The 21255-nt window shown below is 44.3% G+C and overlaps 2 protein-coding genes across 2 annotated transcripts in view; one reads left to right on the top strand and one right to left on the bottom strand.

The window, feature by feature from the left end:
* Positions 1 to 17495, bottom strand: part of LOC129856880 (oxysterol-binding protein-related protein 10-like) — a 107058-nt gene extending 89563 nt beyond the window's left edge. The window contains exons 1-3 of the mRNA XM_055924621.1: positions 17206 to 17495; positions 4428 to 4603; positions 3524 to 3603 (exon numbers count right to left, since the gene is read on the bottom strand). Coding sequence (XP_055780596.1) covers positions 3524 to 3603; positions 4428 to 4603; positions 17206 to 17450 — 501 coding nt within the window. The 5' untranslated portion in view covers positions 17451 to 17495. The remainder of the gene's footprint in view (positions 1 to 3523; positions 3604 to 4427; positions 4604 to 17205) is intronic.
* A 498-nt stretch (positions 17496 to 17993) lies between these two features.
* The window catches only part of gpd1l (glycerol-3-phosphate dehydrogenase 1 like), a 29852-nt gene continuing 26590 nt past the window's right edge, over positions 17994 to 21255 (top strand). The window contains exons 1-3 of the mRNA XM_055924620.1: positions 17994 to 18336; positions 18840 to 19017; positions 19928 to 20068. Coding sequence (XP_055780595.1) covers positions 18293 to 18336; positions 18840 to 19017; positions 19928 to 20068 — 363 coding nt within the window. The 5' untranslated portion in view covers positions 17994 to 18292. The remainder of the gene's footprint in view (positions 18337 to 18839; positions 19018 to 19927; positions 20069 to 21255) is intronic.

Genomic DNA, 21255 nt, shown 5'->3' with positions numbered 1-21255 from the left:
ACCTATCATATAAACAGCACTTCTGGTTAGACCTATCATATAAACATCACTTCCTGGTTAGACCTATCATATAAACAGCACTTCCTGGTTAGACCTATCATATAAACAGCACTTCTGGTTAGACCTATCATATAAACAGCTCTTCCTGGTTAGACCTATCATATAAACAGCTCTTCCTGGTTAGACCTATCATATAAACAGCACTTCCTGGTTAGACCTATCATATAAACAGCTCTTCCTGGTTAGACCTATCATATAAACAGCTCTTCCTGGTTAGACCTATCATATAAACAGCACTTCTGGTTAGACCTATCATATAAACATCACTTCCTGGTTAGACCTATCATATAAACAGCTCTTCCTGGTTAGACCTATCATATAAACAGCTCTTCCTGGTTAGACCTATCATATAAACAGCACTTCTGGTTAGACCTATCATAAAACCAGTTTTCCTGTGTAGGCCTATCATAAAACCAGCTCTTCCAGGTTAGACCTATCATAAAACCAGCTCTTCCTGGGTAGACCTATCATAAAACAAGCAGTAACAAAATCCAGTAACACAATAAGAATAACGAGGCAATATACAGGGGGCACATGTAGGAGTAGCAGCAGTGTACAAGAGGGGAGGGTGGGGGTCAATGTAAATTGTCCGGTGTCCATTTTTATGACTTGTTCAGCAGTCTAATGGCTTGTGGAAAGAAGCTGTTATTGCGGGAAATGTCTTAAACAGCAGGAAATGCAAACTTGTAGTGTATTCAAGGTTTTAAAAGACTTCTAAAGTTGGTCATTTCCACTTTAAAATGTCAGACTAGATTTTGCCAAAACAAAAAAATGTAGAGTAATTATAATCCACATAACAATTCACATTTCCTGTTGAAGCAGGTTTATTTATAAGATATGGCATCTGTACGATATTTCAACCTCCTAGTTTCTCCAGTATTAGAATTCTTACAGGCTTCCTTTCTAGGGCAGAACAGAACAATGTCTGACCCATTGACTCAGTGTTCTTAGCAGTGCACTTTCTGGACAGAAAAAACAAAAACAAAATACTTAAAAAATAAATAAATATGTCAGCGCAGGACCTGACTGTATCAGCAGACTATTAAGCTGCTCGTCACCAAGGTCTGTGTCCCATACGACACTCTGTTCCCTAAAATAGTCAAACAGGAAGTGATTTCCCTGTATTTCATTCACTGTTGATATGGATTGATATTTAATAAACGTTATAAACTGGGTGGATCGAGCCCTGAATGCTGATTGGCTGACAGCCGTGGTATATCGTACTACGGGTATGACAAAACGTGTATTTGTACTGCTCTAATCATGTTGGTAACCAGTTTATAACAGCAATAAGGAACCTCGGGGGTTAGTGGTATATTGGCCATATACCACACCCCCTCGTGACATATTGCTTAGTTATTGTATGTACAGGGAGAAGCAGACTGACGCAGACTGAAGCAGACTGACGCAGACTGACGCAGGCTGATGCATTCCCTTAACGGAAGGGAAGCAGCAGGTAACCATGGTCACGTGTCAGTCTATAATTCTCTGTTGTAACTAAGTGCTGACGTTTCTACCTTTGACCTGTGTAACTGACACTATTCAAAAATGTCCGCCAGTGTTGAATGTTATGGTTCAAGTTTGGCTCCAGACTGGACCGGGGGACAGTGATAACGTCTCTGTGACACCGTGTGATTCTGGAGAAGCTGACGTTGTGCCTTCCTATGGCCTCTCTGGCTGCTGTTACCAGAACATTTTGGTGCTGTGTGATTTATATATACATATCAGAAAAGGCCCCGTTAAGACATTTGTTCTGCTTCTGATCTGGAGGCGTCTCCCTGTTGCAACTTGTAATAAAAACAGGATTCATGATTTTTTTTTTTGTGATGTTATCAACTGCTCTCCTTTTTTTTTTTTCACCTGGAAAATCCACTTTAGAATAGTGCACTACTTTTAACTGAACTCCTATGGGTCCTAGCTGGTCAAATGAAGTGCACTAGACAGGGAATAGGATGGCATTTGGGATTCTAGAATGTCAGAGACAAGAAGCAGAGAAGGTCAAACCAGCAGAAGGTCTGTGACTGCTTCCTGTCCATGATGATTAAAGGACAAAATGAAGCAGGTCTGTGACTGCTTCCTGTCCATGATGATTAAAGAACAAAATGATGCAGGTCTGTGACTGCTTCCTGTCCATGATGATTAAAGGACAAAATAATGCTATTCCCATTTCTCCCCAACCTCTTAGAAGGAGATAAACAGAGAGAAAATAACAGAGAGACAGAAAAAATACAGAGAAGAAAGGGACGAATGACACAACAAAGCAAAATGCTTTTAAAACGCCAATGAGGATGAGGTAATATAGCATATAGATTCTACAGTAGGTAAAGGAGGAGGTAGTATATCCTATAGATTCTACAGTAGGTAAAGGAGGTAAAGGAGGAGGTGGTAGAGCCTATAGATTCTACAGTAGGTAAAGGAAGAGGTAATATAGCCTATAGATTCTACAGTAGGTAAAGGAGGAGGTGGTATAGCCTATAGATTCTACAGTAGGTAAAGGAGGAGGTGGTATAGCCTATAGATTCTACAGTAGGTAAAGGAGGAGGTAATATAGCCTATAGATTCTACAGTAGGTAAAGGAGGAGGTAATATAGCCTATAGATTCTACAGTAGGTAAAGGAGGAGGTGGTATAGCCTATAGATTCTACAGTATGTAAAGGAGGAGGTGGTATATCCTATAGATTCTACAGTAGGTAAAGGAGGAGGTGGTAGAGCCTATAGATTCTACAGTAGGTAAAGGAGGAGGTGGTATAGCCTTTAGATTCTACAGTAGGTAAAGGAGGAGGTGGTATAGCCTATAGATTCTACAGTAGGTAAAGGAAGAGGTGGTATAGCCTATAGATTCTACAGTAGGTAAAGGAGGAGGTGGTATAGTCTATAGATTCTACAGTAGGTACAGGAGGAGGTGGTATATCCTATAGATTCTACAGTATGTAAAGGAGGAGGTGGTATAGCCTATAGATTCTACAGTAGGTAAAGGAGGAGGTGGTATAGCCTATAGATTCTACAGTAGGTAAAGGAGGAGGTGGTATAGCCTATAGATTCTACAGTAGGTAAAGGATGAGGTGGTAGAGCCTATAGATTCTACAGTAGGTAAAGGAGGTAAAGGAGGAGGTGGTAGAGCATATAGATTCTACAGTAGGTAAAGGAGGAGGTGGTATAGCCTATAGATTCTACAGTAGGTAAAGGAGGAGGTGGTATAGCCTATAGATTCTACAGTAGGTAAAGGAGGAGGTGGTATAGCCTATAGATTCTACAGTAGGTAAAGGAGGAGGTGGTAGAGCCTATAGATTCTACAGTAGGTAAAGGAGGAGGTGGTATAGCCTATAGATTCTACAGTAGGTAAAGGAGGAGGTGGTATATCCTATAGATTCTACAGTAGGTAAAGGAGGTAAAGGAGGAGGTGGTATAGCCTATAGATTCGACAGTAGGTAAAGGAGGAGGTGGTATAGCCTATATATTCTACCTTGGCACTGGAGTCAGAGTGGCGCCGGGCACAGAGCTGCATCTGACTCATCCACAGCTGCTGTTCCCCCACGTCCGAAGCTATAGAGAGACAGAGACAGAGACAGAGATAGAGACAGAGACAGAGAGAGAGAGAGAGAGAGATACAGAGAGAGAGAGAGAGAGAGAGAGATACAGAGAGAGAGAGAGAGAGAGAGAGAGAGAGAGAGAGAGAGAGAGAGAGAGAGAGAGAGAGAGAGAGACACACACAGAGTAAGAGTGAGAGAGGGAGAGAGAGAGAGACATTACTGTAGAGTATAGGATCTGAAGATGCACACACTACATGTTAAGGAAGTGCTGACTGGCAGACTGGAAACTGTGAAGACACTCTAATACTTTCAGTTTGTGTTTCGGTCCATTATCAAAAATGTATGAAAGTACCAAAACTTTGGGGCATCCCAAATATAAAGCATTACAGTCTCTACATACCCCCATATATAGATCATTACAGTCTCTACATACCCCCATATATAGATCATTACAGTCTCTACATACCCCCATATATAGATCATTACAGTCTCTACATACCCCCATATATAGATCATTACAGTCTCTACATACCCCCATATATAGATCATTACAGTCTCAACATACCCCCATATATAGATCATTACAGTCTCTACATACCCCATATATATATCATTACAGTCTCTACATACCCCCATATATAGATCATTACAGTCTCTACATACCCCCATATATAGATCATTACAGTCTCAACATACCCCCATATATAGATCATTACAGTCTCTACATACCCCCATATATAGATCATTACAGTCTCAACATACCCCCATACATAGATCATTACAGTATGTCTCCAGTCTCAACATACCCCCATATATAGATCATTACTCTCCACCTACCTCTGAGTTTGTAGGCCTCTCCAGTGGCAGAGTGGACAGTGAACATGTGTGGTAGTTCATCGCTGAGGGCCACAGAGGCCCCTACGAGGGGCAGAGATCCCCGAGGCTTCTGATTCTTACTGGGCTCATTCACAAAGTACTGCAGCTGACCTATGTCTGGGTCCAACACAAAATACCTGCAGGAGGGGACCAGACACAAAGAAACCATTGGTACAAAACAATCATGCTTACTCAGAAACGTAACAGAGTCTAAAATACTATTTAAAAGAAGGGAGGGGGGAGGGAGGGAGGGAGGGAGGGGGGAGGGAGGGAGGGAGGAAGGGAGGAAAAGGAGAGAAAGAGAGAGGGATGAAAGGGAAAAGAAGGAAGGAAAAACTGTAAAATAGCATAGCCATGATGAATAATTTAAATCACTGTTTTCAAAAACATCCTGCTGCCTCTGAACCCACTGAACAGAAGCAACCCCATGTGACTGGGAGAGAGAGCGAGAGACAGAGACAGAGACAGAGACAGAGACAGAGACAGAGACAGAGAGAGAGGGGGGGGGTGAGTGAGGGGAAAAGAGGGAGAGAGAGATGGGAGAGGGAGAGAGGATGAGAGAGGGGTTGAGACAGAGGGTGATTCGGGAGTGAGAGAGGCTGAGAGAGATGGAGAGAGGGTGAGAGAGGGTGATTCAGGGGTGAGAGAGGCTGAGAGAGATGGAGAGAGGGTGAGAGAGGGTGATTCAGGGGTGAGGGAGGCTGAGAGAAATGGAGAGAGGGTGAGAGAGGGTGATTCAGGGGTGAGAGAGGCTGAGAGAGATGGAGAGAGGGTGAGAGAGGGTGATTCAGGGGTGAGAGAGGCTGAGAGAGATGGAGAGAGGGTGAGAGAGGGTGATTCAGGGGTGAGAGAGGCTGAGAGAGATGGAGAGAGGGTGAGAGAGGGTGATTCAGGGGTGAGGGAGGCTGAGAGAGATGGAGAGAGGGTGAGAGAGGGTGATTCAGGGGTGAGAGACAGGGTGATTCGAGGATGAGAGAGGGTGATTCAGGGATGAGAGAGGCTGAGAGAGGTGGAGAGAGGGTGAGTCGGAGGTGAGAGAGGCTGAGAGAGGGTGAGAGAGAGGGAGAGAGGGTGATTCAGCAGTGAGATAGAGGGATTAGAGGTTAGACAGGGGATAATCAGGTATTGTTATGTGCTGCTAAAGTCCAGAGCCAAGCCTGGTGAGAGTTAAAGATTAGACAGACTGTCATTATTATAAACATTACTGACATACTGAAACATACCAGATATCTGGTCAGATAGTATCAACATTACTGAAACATACCAGATATCTGGTCAGATAGTATCAACATTACTGACAGACTGAAACATACCAGATATCTGGTCAGATAGTATCAACATTACTGACATACTGAAACATACCAGATATCTAGTCAGATAGTATCAACATTACTGACATACTGAAACATACCAGATATCTGGGCAGATAGTATCAACATTACTGACAGACTGAAACATACCAGATATCTGGTCAGATAGTATCAACATTACTGAAACATACCAGATATCTGGTCAGATAGTATCAACATTACTGAAACATACCAGATATCTGGTCAGATAGTATCAACATTACTGAAACATACCAGATATCTGGTCAGATAGTATCAACATTACTGAAACATACCAGATATCTGGTCAGATAGTATCAACATTACTGAAACATACCAGATATCTGGTCAGATAGTATCAACATTACTGACAGACTGAAACATACCAGATATCTGGTCAGATAGTATCAACATTACTGACAGACTGAAACATACCAGATATCTAGTCAGATAGTATCAACATTACTGACATACTGAAACATACCAGATATCTGGTCAGATAGTATTAACATTACTGAAACATACCAGATATCTGGTCAGATAGTATCAACATTACTGAAACATACCAGATATCTGGTCAGATAGTATCAACATTACTGACAGACTGAAACATACCAGATATCTGGTCAGATAGTATCAACATTACTGACATACTGAAACATACCAGATATCTGGTCAGATAGTATCAACATTACTGACATACTGAAACATACCAGATATCTGGTCAGATAGTATCAACATTACTGACATACTGAAACATACCAGATATCTGGTCAGATAGTATCAACATTACTGACATACTGAAACATACCAGATATCTGGGCAGATAGTATCAACATTACTGACATACTGAAACATACCAGATATCTGGGCAGATAGTATCAACATTACTGACATACTGAAACATACCAGATATCTGGTCAGATAGTATCAACATTACTGAAACATACCAGATATCTGGTCAGATAGTATCAACATTACTGACATACTGAAACATACCAGATATCTGGGCAGATAGTATCAACATTACTGACATACTGAAACATACCAGATATCTGGTCAGATAGTATCAACATTACTGAAACATACCAGATATCTGGTCAGATAGTATCAACATTACTGACAGACTGAAACATACCAGATATCTGGTCAGATAGTATCAACATTACTGACAGACTGAAACATACCAGATATCTGGTCAGATAATATCAACATTACTGAAACATACCAGATATCTGGTCAGATAGTATCAACATTACTGAAACATACCAGATATCTGGTCAGATAGTATCAACATTACTGAAACATACCAGATATCTGGTCAGATAGTATCAACATTACTGACAGACTGAAACATACCAGATATCTGGTCAGATAGTATCAACATTACTGAAACATACCAGATATCTGGTCAGATAGTATCAACATTACTGAAACATACCAGATATCTGGTCAGATAGTATCAACATTACTGACAGACTGAAACATACCAGATATCTGGTCAGATAGTATCAACATTACTGACAGACTGAAACATACCAGATATCTGGTCAGATAGTATCAACATTACTGACATACTGAAACATACCAGATATCTGGTCAGATAATATCAACATTACTGAAACATACCAGATATCTGGTCAGATAGTATCAACATTACTGAAACATACCAGATATCTGGTCAGATAGTATCAACATTACAGAAACATACCAGATATCTGGTCAGATAGTATCAACATTACTGAAACATACCAGATATCTGGTCAGATAGTATCAACATTACTGACAGACTGAAACATACCAGATATCTGGTCAGATAGTATCAACATTACTGACATACTGAAACATACCAGATATCTGGTCAGATAGTATCAACATTACTGAAACATACCAGATATCTGGTCAGATAGTATCAACATTACTGACAGACTGAAACATACCAGATATCTGGTCAGATAGTATCAACATTACTGAACAGACACCACACATATCTGGTAGTTATTATCTACCCCCCCTCTCACTCTCCCTATCTATCCCCCCATACCCCCTCTCTCTCACTCTCCCTATCTATCCCCCCATACCCCCCCCTCTCTCTCTCTCCCTATCTATCCCCCCATACCCCCCCTCTCTCTCTCTCCCTATCTATCCCCACCCATACCCCCCCTCTCTCACTCTCCCTATCTATCCCCCCATACCCCCCCCTCTCTCACTCTCCCTATCTATCCCCCCATACCCCCCCCCTCTCTCTCTCTCTCTCCCTATCTATCCCCCCCCTCTCACTCTCACTATCTATCCCCACCCATACCCCCCCCCTCTCTCTCAATTCAAGGGGCTTACTGGCATGGGAAACAAATGTTTACATTGCCAAAGTAAGTGAAATAAACAATACAAATGAACAGTAAACATTACACTCACAGAAGTTCCAAAAGAATAAAAACATTACAAAGTTCATATTAAGTATTTATATACAGTGTTGTAACGATGTACAAATGGTTAAAGTACAAAAGGGAAAATAAATGAGCAAAACATTCGTTGTATTTACAATGCTGTTTGTTCTTCAACTAGTTAACCTTTTCCTGTGGCAACAGGTCATACATCTTGCTGCTGTGATGTGTCGTGGTAATTTCCTGTATTACTCAATGATGAGCGAGCCAACCACACACACACACAAGTCAGAGTTATACTATAAAGTCCATCTTTAATAATATATAAGCTTCACCAAAGCATCCTTTTTTGACTCTCAGATCAATTCAGTGTCTATAAATTAATTCTCTTAGAGTGCTTACAAAATAATTCTTAGTTTCATTTATAGCCAAGATACACCCCTCTCTGGTCCCCAAATGACTAAGCCCTAGTTCAGAAGGGAAAATGCAACTGCCCACAGTATCTCACAAGCATATGATGAAAATAACATCTTATCTATCTATGTTACTTAGCTAAATAAATAAATATAAATATGAATATTTATAAATATTTCATAAATATGGGTTGTATTTACAATGGTGTTTGTTCTTCACTGGTTGCCCTTTTCTTGTGGCAACAGGTCACACATCTTGCTGCTGTGATGGAACACTGTGGTATTTCACCCAGTAGATATGGGAGTTTATCAAAATCGGGTTTGTTTTTCTAATTCTTTGTGGCTTTGTGTAATCTGAGGCTAATATGTGTCTCTAATATGGCCATACATTTGGCAGGAGGTTAGGAAGTGCAGCTCAGTTTCCACCTCATTTTGTGGGCAGTGTGCACATAGCCTGTCTTCTCTTGAGAGCCAGGTCTGCCTACGGCGGCCTTTCTCAATAGCAAGGCTATGCTCACTGCGTCTGTACATAGTCATAGCTTCCCTTAAGTTCGGGTCAGTCACAGTGGTCAGGTATTCTGCCACTGTGTACTCTCTGTTTAGAGACAAATATCATTCTAGTTTGCTCTGTTTTTTTGTTAATTCTTTCCAATGTGTCAAGTAATTATCTTTTTGTTTTCTCATGATTTGTTTGGGTCTAATTGTGTTGCTGTCCTGGGGCTCTGTGGGGTGTGTTTGTGTTTGTGAACAGAGCCCCAGGACCAGCTTGCTTAGGGGACTCTTCTCCAGGTTCATCTCTCTGTAGGTGATGGCTTTGTTATGGAAGGTTTGGGAATATCGTCCTTTTAGGTGGTTGTAGAACTTAACAGCTCTTTTCTGGATTTTGAAAATTAGCAGGTATCTCTCTCTCTCTCTCCCTATATATCCCCACCCCTAGCCCTCCCCCCTCTCTCTCTCTCTCTCCCTATATATCCCCACCCCTAGCCCTCCCCCCTCTCTCTCTCCCTATATATCCCCACCCCTAGCCCTCCCCCCTCTCTCTCTCCCTCTCCCTATATATCCCCACCCCTAGCCCTCCCCCCTCTCTCTCTCCCTCTCCCTATATATCCCCACCCTTAGCCCCCCCTCTCTCTCTCTCTCTCCCTATCTATCTATCCCCACCCCTAGCTCTCTCTCTCTCTCTCTGTGTCTCTCTCTCTCTCTCTCTCTGTGTCTCTCTCTCTCTCTCTCTCTGTGTCTCTCTCTCTCTGTGTCTCTCTCTCTCTCTCTCTCTCTCTCTCTCTCTCTCTCTCTCTCTCTCTCTCTCTCTCTCTCTCTCTCTCTCTCTCTACAGTAGATTCTTCTGCATGATGATACATTAACATGGTTATAACCCCAACGTCACAGTAGATACATAATGATACATTAACATGGTTATAACCCCAACGTCACAGTAGATACGTCTCCATGATGATACATTAACATGGTTATAACCCCAACGTCACAGTAGATACATGATGATACATTAACATGGTTATAACCCCAACGTCACAGTAGATACATGATGATACATTAACATGGTTATAACCCCAACGTCACAGTAGATACATGATGATACATTAACATGGTTATAACCCCAACGTCACAGTAGATACATGATGATACATTAACATGGTTATAACCCCAACGTCACAGTAGATCCATGATGACACATTAACATGGTTATAACCCTAACGTCACAGTAGATACATAATGATACATTAACATGGTTATAACCCCAACGTCACAGTAGATACATGATGATACATTAACATGGTTATAACCCCAACGTCACAGTAGATACGTCTCCATGATGATACATTACCATGGTTATAACCCCAACGTCACAGTAGATACATAATGATACATTAACATGGTTATAACCCCAACGTCACAGTAGATACTTCTACATGATGATACATTAACATGGTTATAACCCCAACGTCACAGTCGATACATGATGATACATTAACATGGTTATAACCCCAACGTCACAGTAGATACTTCTACATGATGATACATTAACATGGTTATAACCCCAACGTCACAGTCGATACATGATGATACATTAACATGGTTATAACCCCAACGTCACAGTAGATACATAATGATACATTAACATGGTTATAACCCCAACGTCACAGTAGAAACATGATGATACATTAACATGATTATAACCCCAACGTCACAGTAGATACATAATGATACATTAACATGGTTATAACCCCAACGTCACAGTAGATACATGATGATACATTAACATGGTTATAACCCCAACGTCACAGTAGATACATGATGATACATTAACATGGTTATAACCCCAACGTCACAGTAGATACATAATGATACATTAACATGGTTATAACCCCAACGTCACAGTAGATACATAATGATACATTAACATGGTTATAACCCCAACGTCACAGTAGATACTTCTCCATGATGATACATTAACATGGTTATAACCCCAACGTCACAGTAGATACTTCTCCATGATGATACATTGTTTTAAGGGAGACAGTTCATTCTGAACTAATGTATCCTGTCATGTGCCAAAACCACTCTCACGTCAGAGTCTGACAGACAGATGCTCCTCCACTGGGTTTGGCTACAGAGACCTCTACATCTCACATCCCTTATGATTGGCACAGAACTAGACTGGCCCAGTACAGAGGGCACGATGGCAGACTTGTCAAAGGAGGAGGAGGAGGAAGAAGAGGAGGAGGAGGAGGAGGAGGAAGAGGAGGAGGAAGAAGAGGAGGAAGAGGAGGAGGAGAAGGAGGAAGGGGAAGAGGAGGAAGAGGAGGAGGAAGAGGAGGTCTGCTCTGGAGGACCTGCTGCTCATCCCATTAACTCCAGATGACCAGGTTCTGATTTGTGTGGAGTTGTCGGAGTAAGAGGAGGAGGAGGAGTAAGAGGAGGAGGAGGAGGAGGAAGAGTGTGTATCAGAAATACAAATAAATGATCAAAACATGATTAAAGAAAAACATATGTTGCAACACTTGTTGTGATTTCTGTTCCGGTTCCCAGACGAGCTCAGGTACTGTGACGTATTTCTGTTCCGGTTCCCAGCAGAGCTCAGGTACTGTGATGTATTTCTGTTCCGGTTCCCAGAAGAGCTCAGGTACTGTGATGTATTTCTGTTCCGGTTCCCAGAAGAGCTCAGGTACTGTGATGTATTTCTGTTCCACTTCCCAGAAGAGCTCAGGTACTGTGATGTACTTCTGTTCCGGTTTCCAGAAGAGCTCAGGTACTGTGATGTATTTCTGTTCCGGTTCCCAGAAGAGCTCAGGTACTGTGACGTATTTCTGTTCCGGTTCCCAGAAGAGCTCAGGTACTGTGACGTATTTCTGTTCCACTTCCCAGAAGAGCTCAGGTACTGTGACGTATTTCTGTTCCGGTTCCCAGAAGAGCTCAGGTACTGTGATGTATTTCTGTTCCGGTTCCCAGAAGAGCAGGTACTGTGATGTATTTCTGTTCCGGTTCCCAGAAGAGCAGGTACTGTGATGTATTTCTGTTCCGGTTCCCAGAAGAGCTCAGGTACTGTGACGTATTTCTGTTCCACTTCCCAGAAGAGCTCAGGTACTGTGACGTATTTCTGTTCCGGTTCCCAGAAGAGCTCAGGTACTGTGATGTATTTCTGTTCCGGTTCCCAGAAGAGCTCAGGTACTGTGATGTACTTCTGTTCCACTTCCCAGAAGAGCTCAGGTACTGTGATGTATTTCTGTTCCACTTCCCAGAAGAGCTCAGGCACTGTGATGTATTTCTGTTCCGGTTCCCAGAAGAGCTCAGGTACTGTGATGTATTTCTGTTCCGGTTCCCAGAAGAGCTCAGGTACTGTGATGTATTTCTGTTCCGGTTCCCAGAAGAGCTCAGGTACTGTGATGTATTTCTGTTCCGGTTCCCAGAAGAGCTCAGGTACTGTGCTGTATTTCTGTTCCGGTTCCCAGAAGAGCTCAGGTACTGTGATTTATTTCTGTTCCACTTCCCAGAAGAGCTCAGGTACTGTGACGTATTTCTGTTCCGGTTCCCAGAAGAGCTCAGGTACTGTGATGTATTTCTGTTCCGGTTCCCAGAAGAGCTCAGGTACTGTGATGTATTTCTGTTCCACTTCGCAGAAGAGCTCAGGTACTGTGATGTATTTCTGTTCCGGTTCCCAGAAGAGCTCAGGTACTGTGATGTATTTCTGTTCCGGTTCCCAGAAGAGCTCAGGTACTGTGATGTATTTCTGTTCCACTTCCCAGAAGAGCTCAGGTACTGTGATGTATTTCTGTTCCGGTTCCCAGAAGAGCTCAGGTACTGTGATGTATTTCTGTTCTGGTTCCCAGAAGAGCTCAGGTACTGTGATGTATTTCTGTTCCGGTTCCCAGACGAGCTCAGGTACTGTGATGTATTTCTGTTCCGGTTCCCAGAAGAGCTCAGGTACTGTGATGTATTTCTGTTCCGGTTCCCAGAAGAGCTCAGGTACTGTGATGCACTTCTGTTCCCTGTGATGTACTTCTGTTCCACTTCCCAGAAGAGCTCAGGTACTGTGATGTACTTCTGTTCCGGTTCCCAGAAGAGCAGGTACTGTGATGTATTTATGTTCCCGTTCCCAGAAGAGCTCAGGTACTGTGATGTACTTCTCTTCCCTGTGATGTATTTCTGTTCTGGTTCCCAGAAGAGCTCAGGTACTGTGATGTATTTCTGTTCCGGTTCCCAGACGAGCTCAGGTACTGTGATGTATTTCTGTTCCGGTTCCCAGAAGAGCTCGGGTACTGTGATGTATTTCTGTTCCGGTTCCCAGAAGAGCTCAGGTACTGTGATGTACTTCTGTTCCCTGTGATGTACTTCTGTTCCACTTCCCAGAAGAGCTCAGGTACTGTGATGTACTTCTGTTCCGGTTCCCAGAAGAGCAGGTACTGTGATGTATTTATGTTCCCGTTCCCAGAAGAGCTCAGGTACTGTGATGTACTTCTCTTCCCTGTGATGTATTTCTGTTCCGGTTCCCAGAAGAGCTCAGGTACTGTGACATACTTCTGTTCCACTCAACTAGACTGACTCACTGTTTCTATCCTTTCTAGTGGCAGTAACAGTGTATCACCAGACGTTGTATGCCTGATTAGAGGGGGATTCATGGGAACACCAGGTACGGTTCAGCAAACCAGTCATAACACAGCAACACATACTGAAGAAGCCGGCAGGTCAATATGTCTAAACTATTGGAAATCATTCCAATTCACAAGCTCCTCTTCTGTCAAACCTTCTGGTCACGACACATAAAGCTCCTCTTCTGTCAAACCTTCTGGTCACGACACATAAAGCTCCTCTTCTGTCAAACCTTCTGGTCACGACACATAAAGCTCCTCTTCTGTCAAACCTTCTGGTCACGACACATAAAGCTCCTCTTCTGTCAAACCTTCTGGTCACGACACATAAAGCTCCTCTTCTGTCAAACCTTCTGGTCACGACACATAAAGCTCCTCTTCTGACAAACCTTCTGGTCACGACACATAAAGCTCCTCTTCTGTCAAACCTTCTGGTCACGACACATAAAGCTCCTCTTCTGTCAAACCTTCTGGTCACGACACATAAAGCTCCTCTTCTGTCAAACCTTCTGGTCACGACACATAAAGCTCCTCTTCTGTCAAACCTTCTGGTCACGACACATAAAGCTCCTCTTCTGTCAAACCTTCTGGTCACGACACATAAAGCTCCTCTTCTGACAAACCTTCTGGTCACGACACATAAAGCTCCTCTTCTGACAAACCTTCTGGTCACGACACATAAAGCTCCTCTTCTGACAGGATTGGAACCAACAATGTTGCAATTACTGTGCTGAGATATAAATGTCAGATATGCGTTATCAAGCAGTCTCTTGGCTCCGCTGCCTGCCTGCCCGCCTGCCTGCCTGCCCGCCTGCCTGACTGCCTGCCCACCCGCCCGCCTGCCAGCCCGCTTGCCTGGCCCCAGAAGACAAATACAATGGAACACATGAAAACAGTGTGCAATATTGAGACAGGAGGATGTGTCAGAGTTGTTTTCAGTGTCTATCACATGCAATTAGTATCACATTTGACTTATTTAGTTTCAGTTGAGAACGGAGAGAAAGTGAGCCAAACAGTCACATAGGAACAGACATCATTACAAGTTCAAAGAGCAGTTTGAATAGAGAACAGCAGGAAGCAGGAAGCAAACCTGGAAAGTCAAACAGCTGATGTCATTTTAGGACTCATGCAGCCAGGTACTCAGGTATTTCTCTGGCATTGTGTTAAAAGCAGTCTGAATATTTGTACCGGTCCGTAGTTATGACCTAGACTAGAAGGTTCATACTGTTAAAAGCAGTCTCAATATTTGTACCGGTCCGTAGTTATGACCTAGACTAGAAGGTTCATACTGTTAAAAGCAGTCTGAATATTTGTACCGGTCTGTAGTTATGACCTAGACTAGAAAGTTCATATTGTGACAAGTGTAACAGCATTGCAACAGCCATGTGGTTGTCAGAAGTGCAGAATGTCCTGGAATTCTCCCCATATTACATATTTGTCACACTAACAAAACACATGCAAACACATGCCAAGTGAGAGATGGAGAAAGAGAGAGAGAGAGAATGAGAGAGTGGAGAGAGAGAGAGCAGAGAGAGAGCAGAGAGAGCAGAGAGAGAGCAGAGAGAGAGCAGAGAGAGAGCAGAGAGAGAGAGAGCAGAGAGAGAGCAGAGAGAGAGAGAGAGCAGAGAGAGCGAGAGAGAGAGAAAAGAGACAGACAGACAGACAGACAGACAGACAGACAGACAGAGTGAATCAGTCAGTGACCAACAGAACACTGTGATCAGAGCTCATTACACGACTGGCTGCTCTCCCAATCGATCTAAACACACACACACACACACACACACACACACACACACACACACACACACACACACACACACACACACACACACACACACACACACACACACACACCACACACACCACACACACACACACACACACACACACACACACACACACACACACACACACACACACTAGTAGCGTGCCAGAGATGGGAGAGGGGCTTTCCTGTTAGGGATGAGTCATTGATTTTCATTCAGACCCCACCATCCACCCACCATACCTAATCCAAAGCAACAGTGTGTCTCTGTCCCAAATGGAAGTCCATTAACTACATAATGTAGTCAGGGCCATAGGGCTCTGGTCTAAAGTAGTGCACTACGTAGGGAATAGGGCTCTGGTCTAAAGTAGTGCACTATGTAGGGAATAGGGATCTGGTCTAAAGTAGTGCACTATATAGGGAATAGGGCTCTGGTCTAAAGTAGTGCACTACATAGGGAATAGGGCTCTGGTCTAAAGTAGTGCACTACGTAGGGAATAGGGCTCTGGTCTAAAGTAGTGCACTACGTAGGGAATAGGGCTCTGATCTAAAGTAGTGCACTATGTAGGGAATAGGGCTCTGGTCTAAAGTAGTGCACTACGTAGGGAATAGGGCTCTGGTCTAAAGTAGTGCACTATATAGGGAATATGGCTCTGGTCTAAAATAGTGCACTATGTAGGGAATAGGGCTCTGGTCTAAAGTAGTGCACTATATAGGGAATAGGGCTCTGGTCTAAAGTAGTGCACTATATAGGGAAGAGAGCTCTGGTCTAAAGTAGTGCACAATATAGGGAATAGGGCTCTGGTCTAAAGTAGTGCACTATATAGGGAATCGGGCCTGTGTGTTGGTAGATAGGTCTACTGGACACGTGTAAAAAGGTCTATTCACTCTGAATGAGCCAAGTTCAGTCATATAAATGCAAAGGGCAGTGAAATAGAGTCTGTTGTTGTCCCCCATCACAGACTGTCAACCTTTCACCCTGGAGCTCTCCCACAGCCCGGGACCATCTGGCTCTGAACATGAAATCATTCCAAAACAACTGTTCCACTATATCAGCAAAAACCCTGTTCCTGTCTGAGTCAGCCTTCATATTAAACTATTTACTAACCGTCCTATCTCAATGCCTTATCTTTATGAACTCAAGGACTGCTGGAAGGCAGTACGACCGCTTAACAAATCATTCACTAAACTATAGAATATAATAGAGCAGAATAGAACATTAAAAACAGTATTTATATATTATGTTAATGGTCATCAGTTGTGTTGCTGCCAACAACAACTGTGTTCTACTAAACACGGCAACAGGACAGAAAATGCCTTTTCGTGCAGCAACGCAAAGCGACGCTCCTTCCGGTTCAGTCCTTCCAATGGAAAAATCATATGCGTTATGACGTCATAATCAATCAGCTGATCTATTACGGCGAATGTGATCTGCCCACTTTTTTTTTGTAACTTCTGTTATCAATAGATATGATAAGATACGAAAAAAATTGGTGAAAATTAAATAGATAAGATTAATGTTTAATATCGAAACGAATTTGTTGTGAATAGATGAGATTAAATGAGATTTAAAAAAATATATATGTGAAATGAGATGACTTTCCAGCAGACACAACTGATCAACAATGGCACCAAACTCAGTTAAAGAACCACTATAAACGAGCTCTGTTCCACGGCGTTAGTGTGCGTCCGCGCATAACGCCCTGGACCAGAGCTAGACCCCCTGACTAGGCTACTGTACCTGTTCTGCCATCCCTGTAGCAGGTTGGTGTATTTATTGAGGACCCCCTCCAGGCGCCGCTTGTGGGTTTGATGCGGAGTAGAGCCGCTGTCTCCGGACACCCCACCACGGCTGCCTGCGGTGCCTGCCTCTGAGCCCAGGCTGTGCACACACGGACCGTCACCTCCTCGGTCCGACCTCCGTGCGGCGGGATTCCCATGGTAGGATGCGGGGTTGATCGTGTTGGAGCCTGGGTGCTTGTCCATAGTTGAGATGTAGGCTAAATATGCGTATCTTGTTTTAGAAGGTGGAAAACCGAACGATAAGAAGATTGAATGCAGTGGAGATTCCAGAACAGGGTGATAACCACATTCTCCGTTAGTGCAGCTTCTTGGAGAATATGGACCCTGTACTGACTGACTTATGCTGAGAGAAGAAGAGGAGAGGAGGAGAGAAGAGGGGTATTCCGTGTCTTGCTGCGGTGTTGGTGTGTGGCTCTGACGTTTCTGCGTTTTTTTCTCCTGGAAATCCCGGGATGGTCACTCCCTTTGACTGCCAGCCAACCACGACACCGATGTACCTCTAGAATACAGCGCTATATGCATCATCGCTGAAAACCCACGGATTCACCACAACATATTCACCACACACACAAGGATCTCAACGTACATGCACGATGTGTGGGAGAGGCAATATTTCATTTCGAATAGGTTAAAAATAGGACTATGTCATTTAGCCTATTTGATATGAAAATGTAAGGCTATTCAATTAATATTCTTCGTGAATTTCTTCCAGAAAAGAGACATTAGTGAACATTGCAAACAACTGTCTTGCAATTTATCAGCGGACAGACATCTGAAATATGCTAATCAACTTCTATCTGCTAATTGTAACAAACATAAAAAACTCGAAATCCCAGAATCCTCCAGTGCGGCATCTCCTTGGTGATGTCATTTACAGTAGTCCAGTCTGTAGTAGCCTAGCGGCGCTCTCCTGTCTCCTCTCCATAAATCCACTCCCCATATCATCTGTCACTAGTTACCTATATCTTCGAAATCAATACATTTTTAACGGTTTCTTCTCCAGAAGCGTATAGGAAACATCTCCAATGGCGTCGCCTCTGAAAGTATGCATTGTCGGCTCTGGAAACTGGTGAGTTGAGTCACTGTCAATGATCACTGTTGCTCCTATCGATGACAGGCAACATGCCGTGCAATCTATAGAGATGGTCAGATAGATGTTACTGGGCTAACTGGTTAGCTGGAGCAGCATTAGCTGCCCGTGTCTGTCTCTTACATTGTAGGTATATCTCTCTCTGGCGCCGAGGCGAGCGCGGCTCCATTGTATAACATCGACGTTACATCGTTGTCAAGGAGAACATGAGCACAGAGCAACGTGGGTTTTTGAATCCACTTATGTTGAGGCGACTACAATGCATTTCTGTAGGATAACGTTTAAAGGATAAAGTTTATGACATGAGCGAATTCTTGACAAAGGACAAGACAGAATAGTATAGGTTATCCATTCTAAAATAATGGTTAACAGTTAAGATAATAATTTTGATTGTTTTTGCTATTGTCTCTTGCCAGTGGACGTTGGTAAATGGTATATTGTAGAGAAGTGTAATGTACATCAATGATTCCTCTTCCCTACAGGGGTTCAGCCATTGCCAGGATAATCGGCAGTAATGCTCAGACCCTGCAGCGTTTCGCCACCACAGTCAAGATGTGGGTGTTTGAGGAGAAGGTGAACGGCAGGAATCTCACAGACATCATCAACACAGACCATGAGAATGTCAAGTACCTGCCTGGATACAAACTGCCTGACAACGTGGTAAGAGGACTGTCTGAACAGAAATGAGTTTAAACAAAGACTGAAAGCTAGTAGTTTACACCATCACCAACCCCCCCCCCCCCTCTCTCTCTCTCTCTCTCTCTCTCTCTCTCTCTCTCTCTCTCTCTCTCTCTCTCTCTCTCTCTCTCTCTCCCACCCTCTCTCTCTCACCCTCCTTCCCTCTCTCTCTCTCTCACCCTCCTTCCCTCTCTCTCTCTCTCTCTCCTCTCTCTCTCTCTCTCTCTCTCTCTCTCTCTCTCTCTCTCTCTCTCTCTCTCTCTCTCTCTCTCTCTCTCTCTCTCTCTCCACCCCCCTCTCTCTCTCACCCCCCCTCTATCCCCCCTTCTCTCTCTCTCTCTCTCTCTCTCTCTCTCTCTCTCTCTCTCTCTCTCTCTCTCTCTCTCTCTCTCTCTCTCTCTCTCACCCTCTCTCTCTCTCTCACCATCTCTCTCACCCTCCTTCCCTCTCTCTCTCACCCACCCACCCTCTCTCTCTCTCTCTCTCTCACCCTCCTTCCCTCTCTCTCTCTCACCCTCCTTCCTTCCCTCTCTCTCTCTCTCTCTCTCTCTCTCTCCACCCCCTCTCTCTCTCACCCTCTCTCTCTCTCTCTCACCCTCTTTCTCTCTCTCTCTCACCCCCCCTCTAACCCCCCTTCTCTCTCTCTCTCTCTCTCTCTCTCTCTCTCTCTCTCACCCTCTCTCACCCTCTCTCTCTCTCTCACCATCTCTCCACCCCCCCTCTCTCACCCTCCTTCCCTCTCTCTCTCACCCACCCACCCTCTCTCTCTTTCTCTGTCTCCACCTCCCCTCTCTCACCCACCCACCCACCCTCTCTCTCTCACCCACCCACCCTCTCTCTCTTTCTCTCTCTCTCCACCCTCCTCTCTCCCACCCTCCTTCCCTCTCTCCAGGTGGCTGTACCTCAGCTCCAGGATGCTGCTGAGGGGGCTGACCTCCTAGTGTTTGTGGTTCCTCACCAGTTCATCAGGAAGCTGTGTGATGAGATGGTGGGATGTGTCTCCTCCCAGGCCAGGGGAATCACACTCATTAAGGTAAGAGAGTCACGCCGTCCAACGTCCTACTCTTATGTTTACTCTGCAAGCTAGAACACATAAGGGCTCATAAGGCTATATGGAGCCCTGTCCTCCTCCTCCTCATAAGGCTATATGGAGCCCTGTCCTCCTCCTCCTCATAAGGCTATATGAGGCCCTGTCCTCCTCCTCATAAGGCTATATGGAGCCCTGTCCTCCTCATAAGGCTATATGGAGCCCTGTCCTCCTCCTCCTCATAAGGCTATATGGAGCCCTGTCCTCCTCCTCATAAGGCTATATGGAGCCCTGTCCTCCTCCTCCTCACAAGGTTATATGGAGCCCTGTCCTCCTCCTCCTCATAAGGCTATATGGAGCCCTGTCCTCCTCCTCCTCATAAGGCTATATGGAGCCCTGTCCTCCTCCTCCTCATAAGGCTATATGGAGCCCTGTCCTCCTCCTCCTCATAAGGCTATATGGAGCCCTGTCCTCCTCCTCCTCACAAGGCTATATGGAGCCCTCTCATTTCTCAGTGTCCTCATCCTCATAAGGCTATATGGAGCCCTGTCTTCCTCCTCCTCATAAGGCTATATGGAGCCCTGTCCTCCTCCTCCTCATAAGGCTATATGGAGCCCTGTCCTCCTCCTCCTCATAAGGCTATATGGAGCCCTGTCCTCCTCCTCCTCACAAGGCTATATGGAGCCCTCTCATTTCTCAGTGTCCTCATCCTCATAAGGCTATATGGAGCCCTGTCTTCCTCCTCCTCATAAGGCTATATGGAGCCCTGTCCTCCTCCTCCTCATAAGGCTATATGGAGCCCTCTCATTTCTCAGTGTTCTCCTCACAAGGCTATATGGAGCCCTGTCCAGTCTACCTGTCCTGACCTCAGTGACAGCAGGGTAGAAAACACTACCTGTCCTGACCTCAGTGACAGCAGGGTAGAAAACACTACCTGTCCTGACCTCAGTGACAGCAGGGTAGAAAACACTACCTGTCCTGACCTCAGTGACAGCAGGGTAGAAAACACTACCTGTCCTGACCTCAGTGACAGCAGGGTAGAAAACACTACCTGTCCTGACCTCAGTGACAGCAGGGTAGAAAACACTACCTGTCCTGATCTCAGTGACAGCAGGGTAGAAAACACTACCTGTCCTGACCTCAGTGACAGCAGGGTAGAAAACACTACCTGTCCTGACCTCAGTGACAGCAGG

Source organism: Salvelinus fontinalis, chromosome 6 (genome assembly GCF_029448725.1).
Source record: "Salvelinus fontinalis isolate EN_2023a chromosome 6, ASM2944872v1, whole genome shotgun sequence".
Lineage (NCBI taxonomy): Eukaryota > Metazoa > Chordata > Actinopteri > Salmoniformes > Salmonidae > Salvelinus > Salvelinus fontinalis.
Note: the sequence above shows the minus strand (reverse complement) of the source record. Positions and strands in the feature narration are given on the sequence as shown.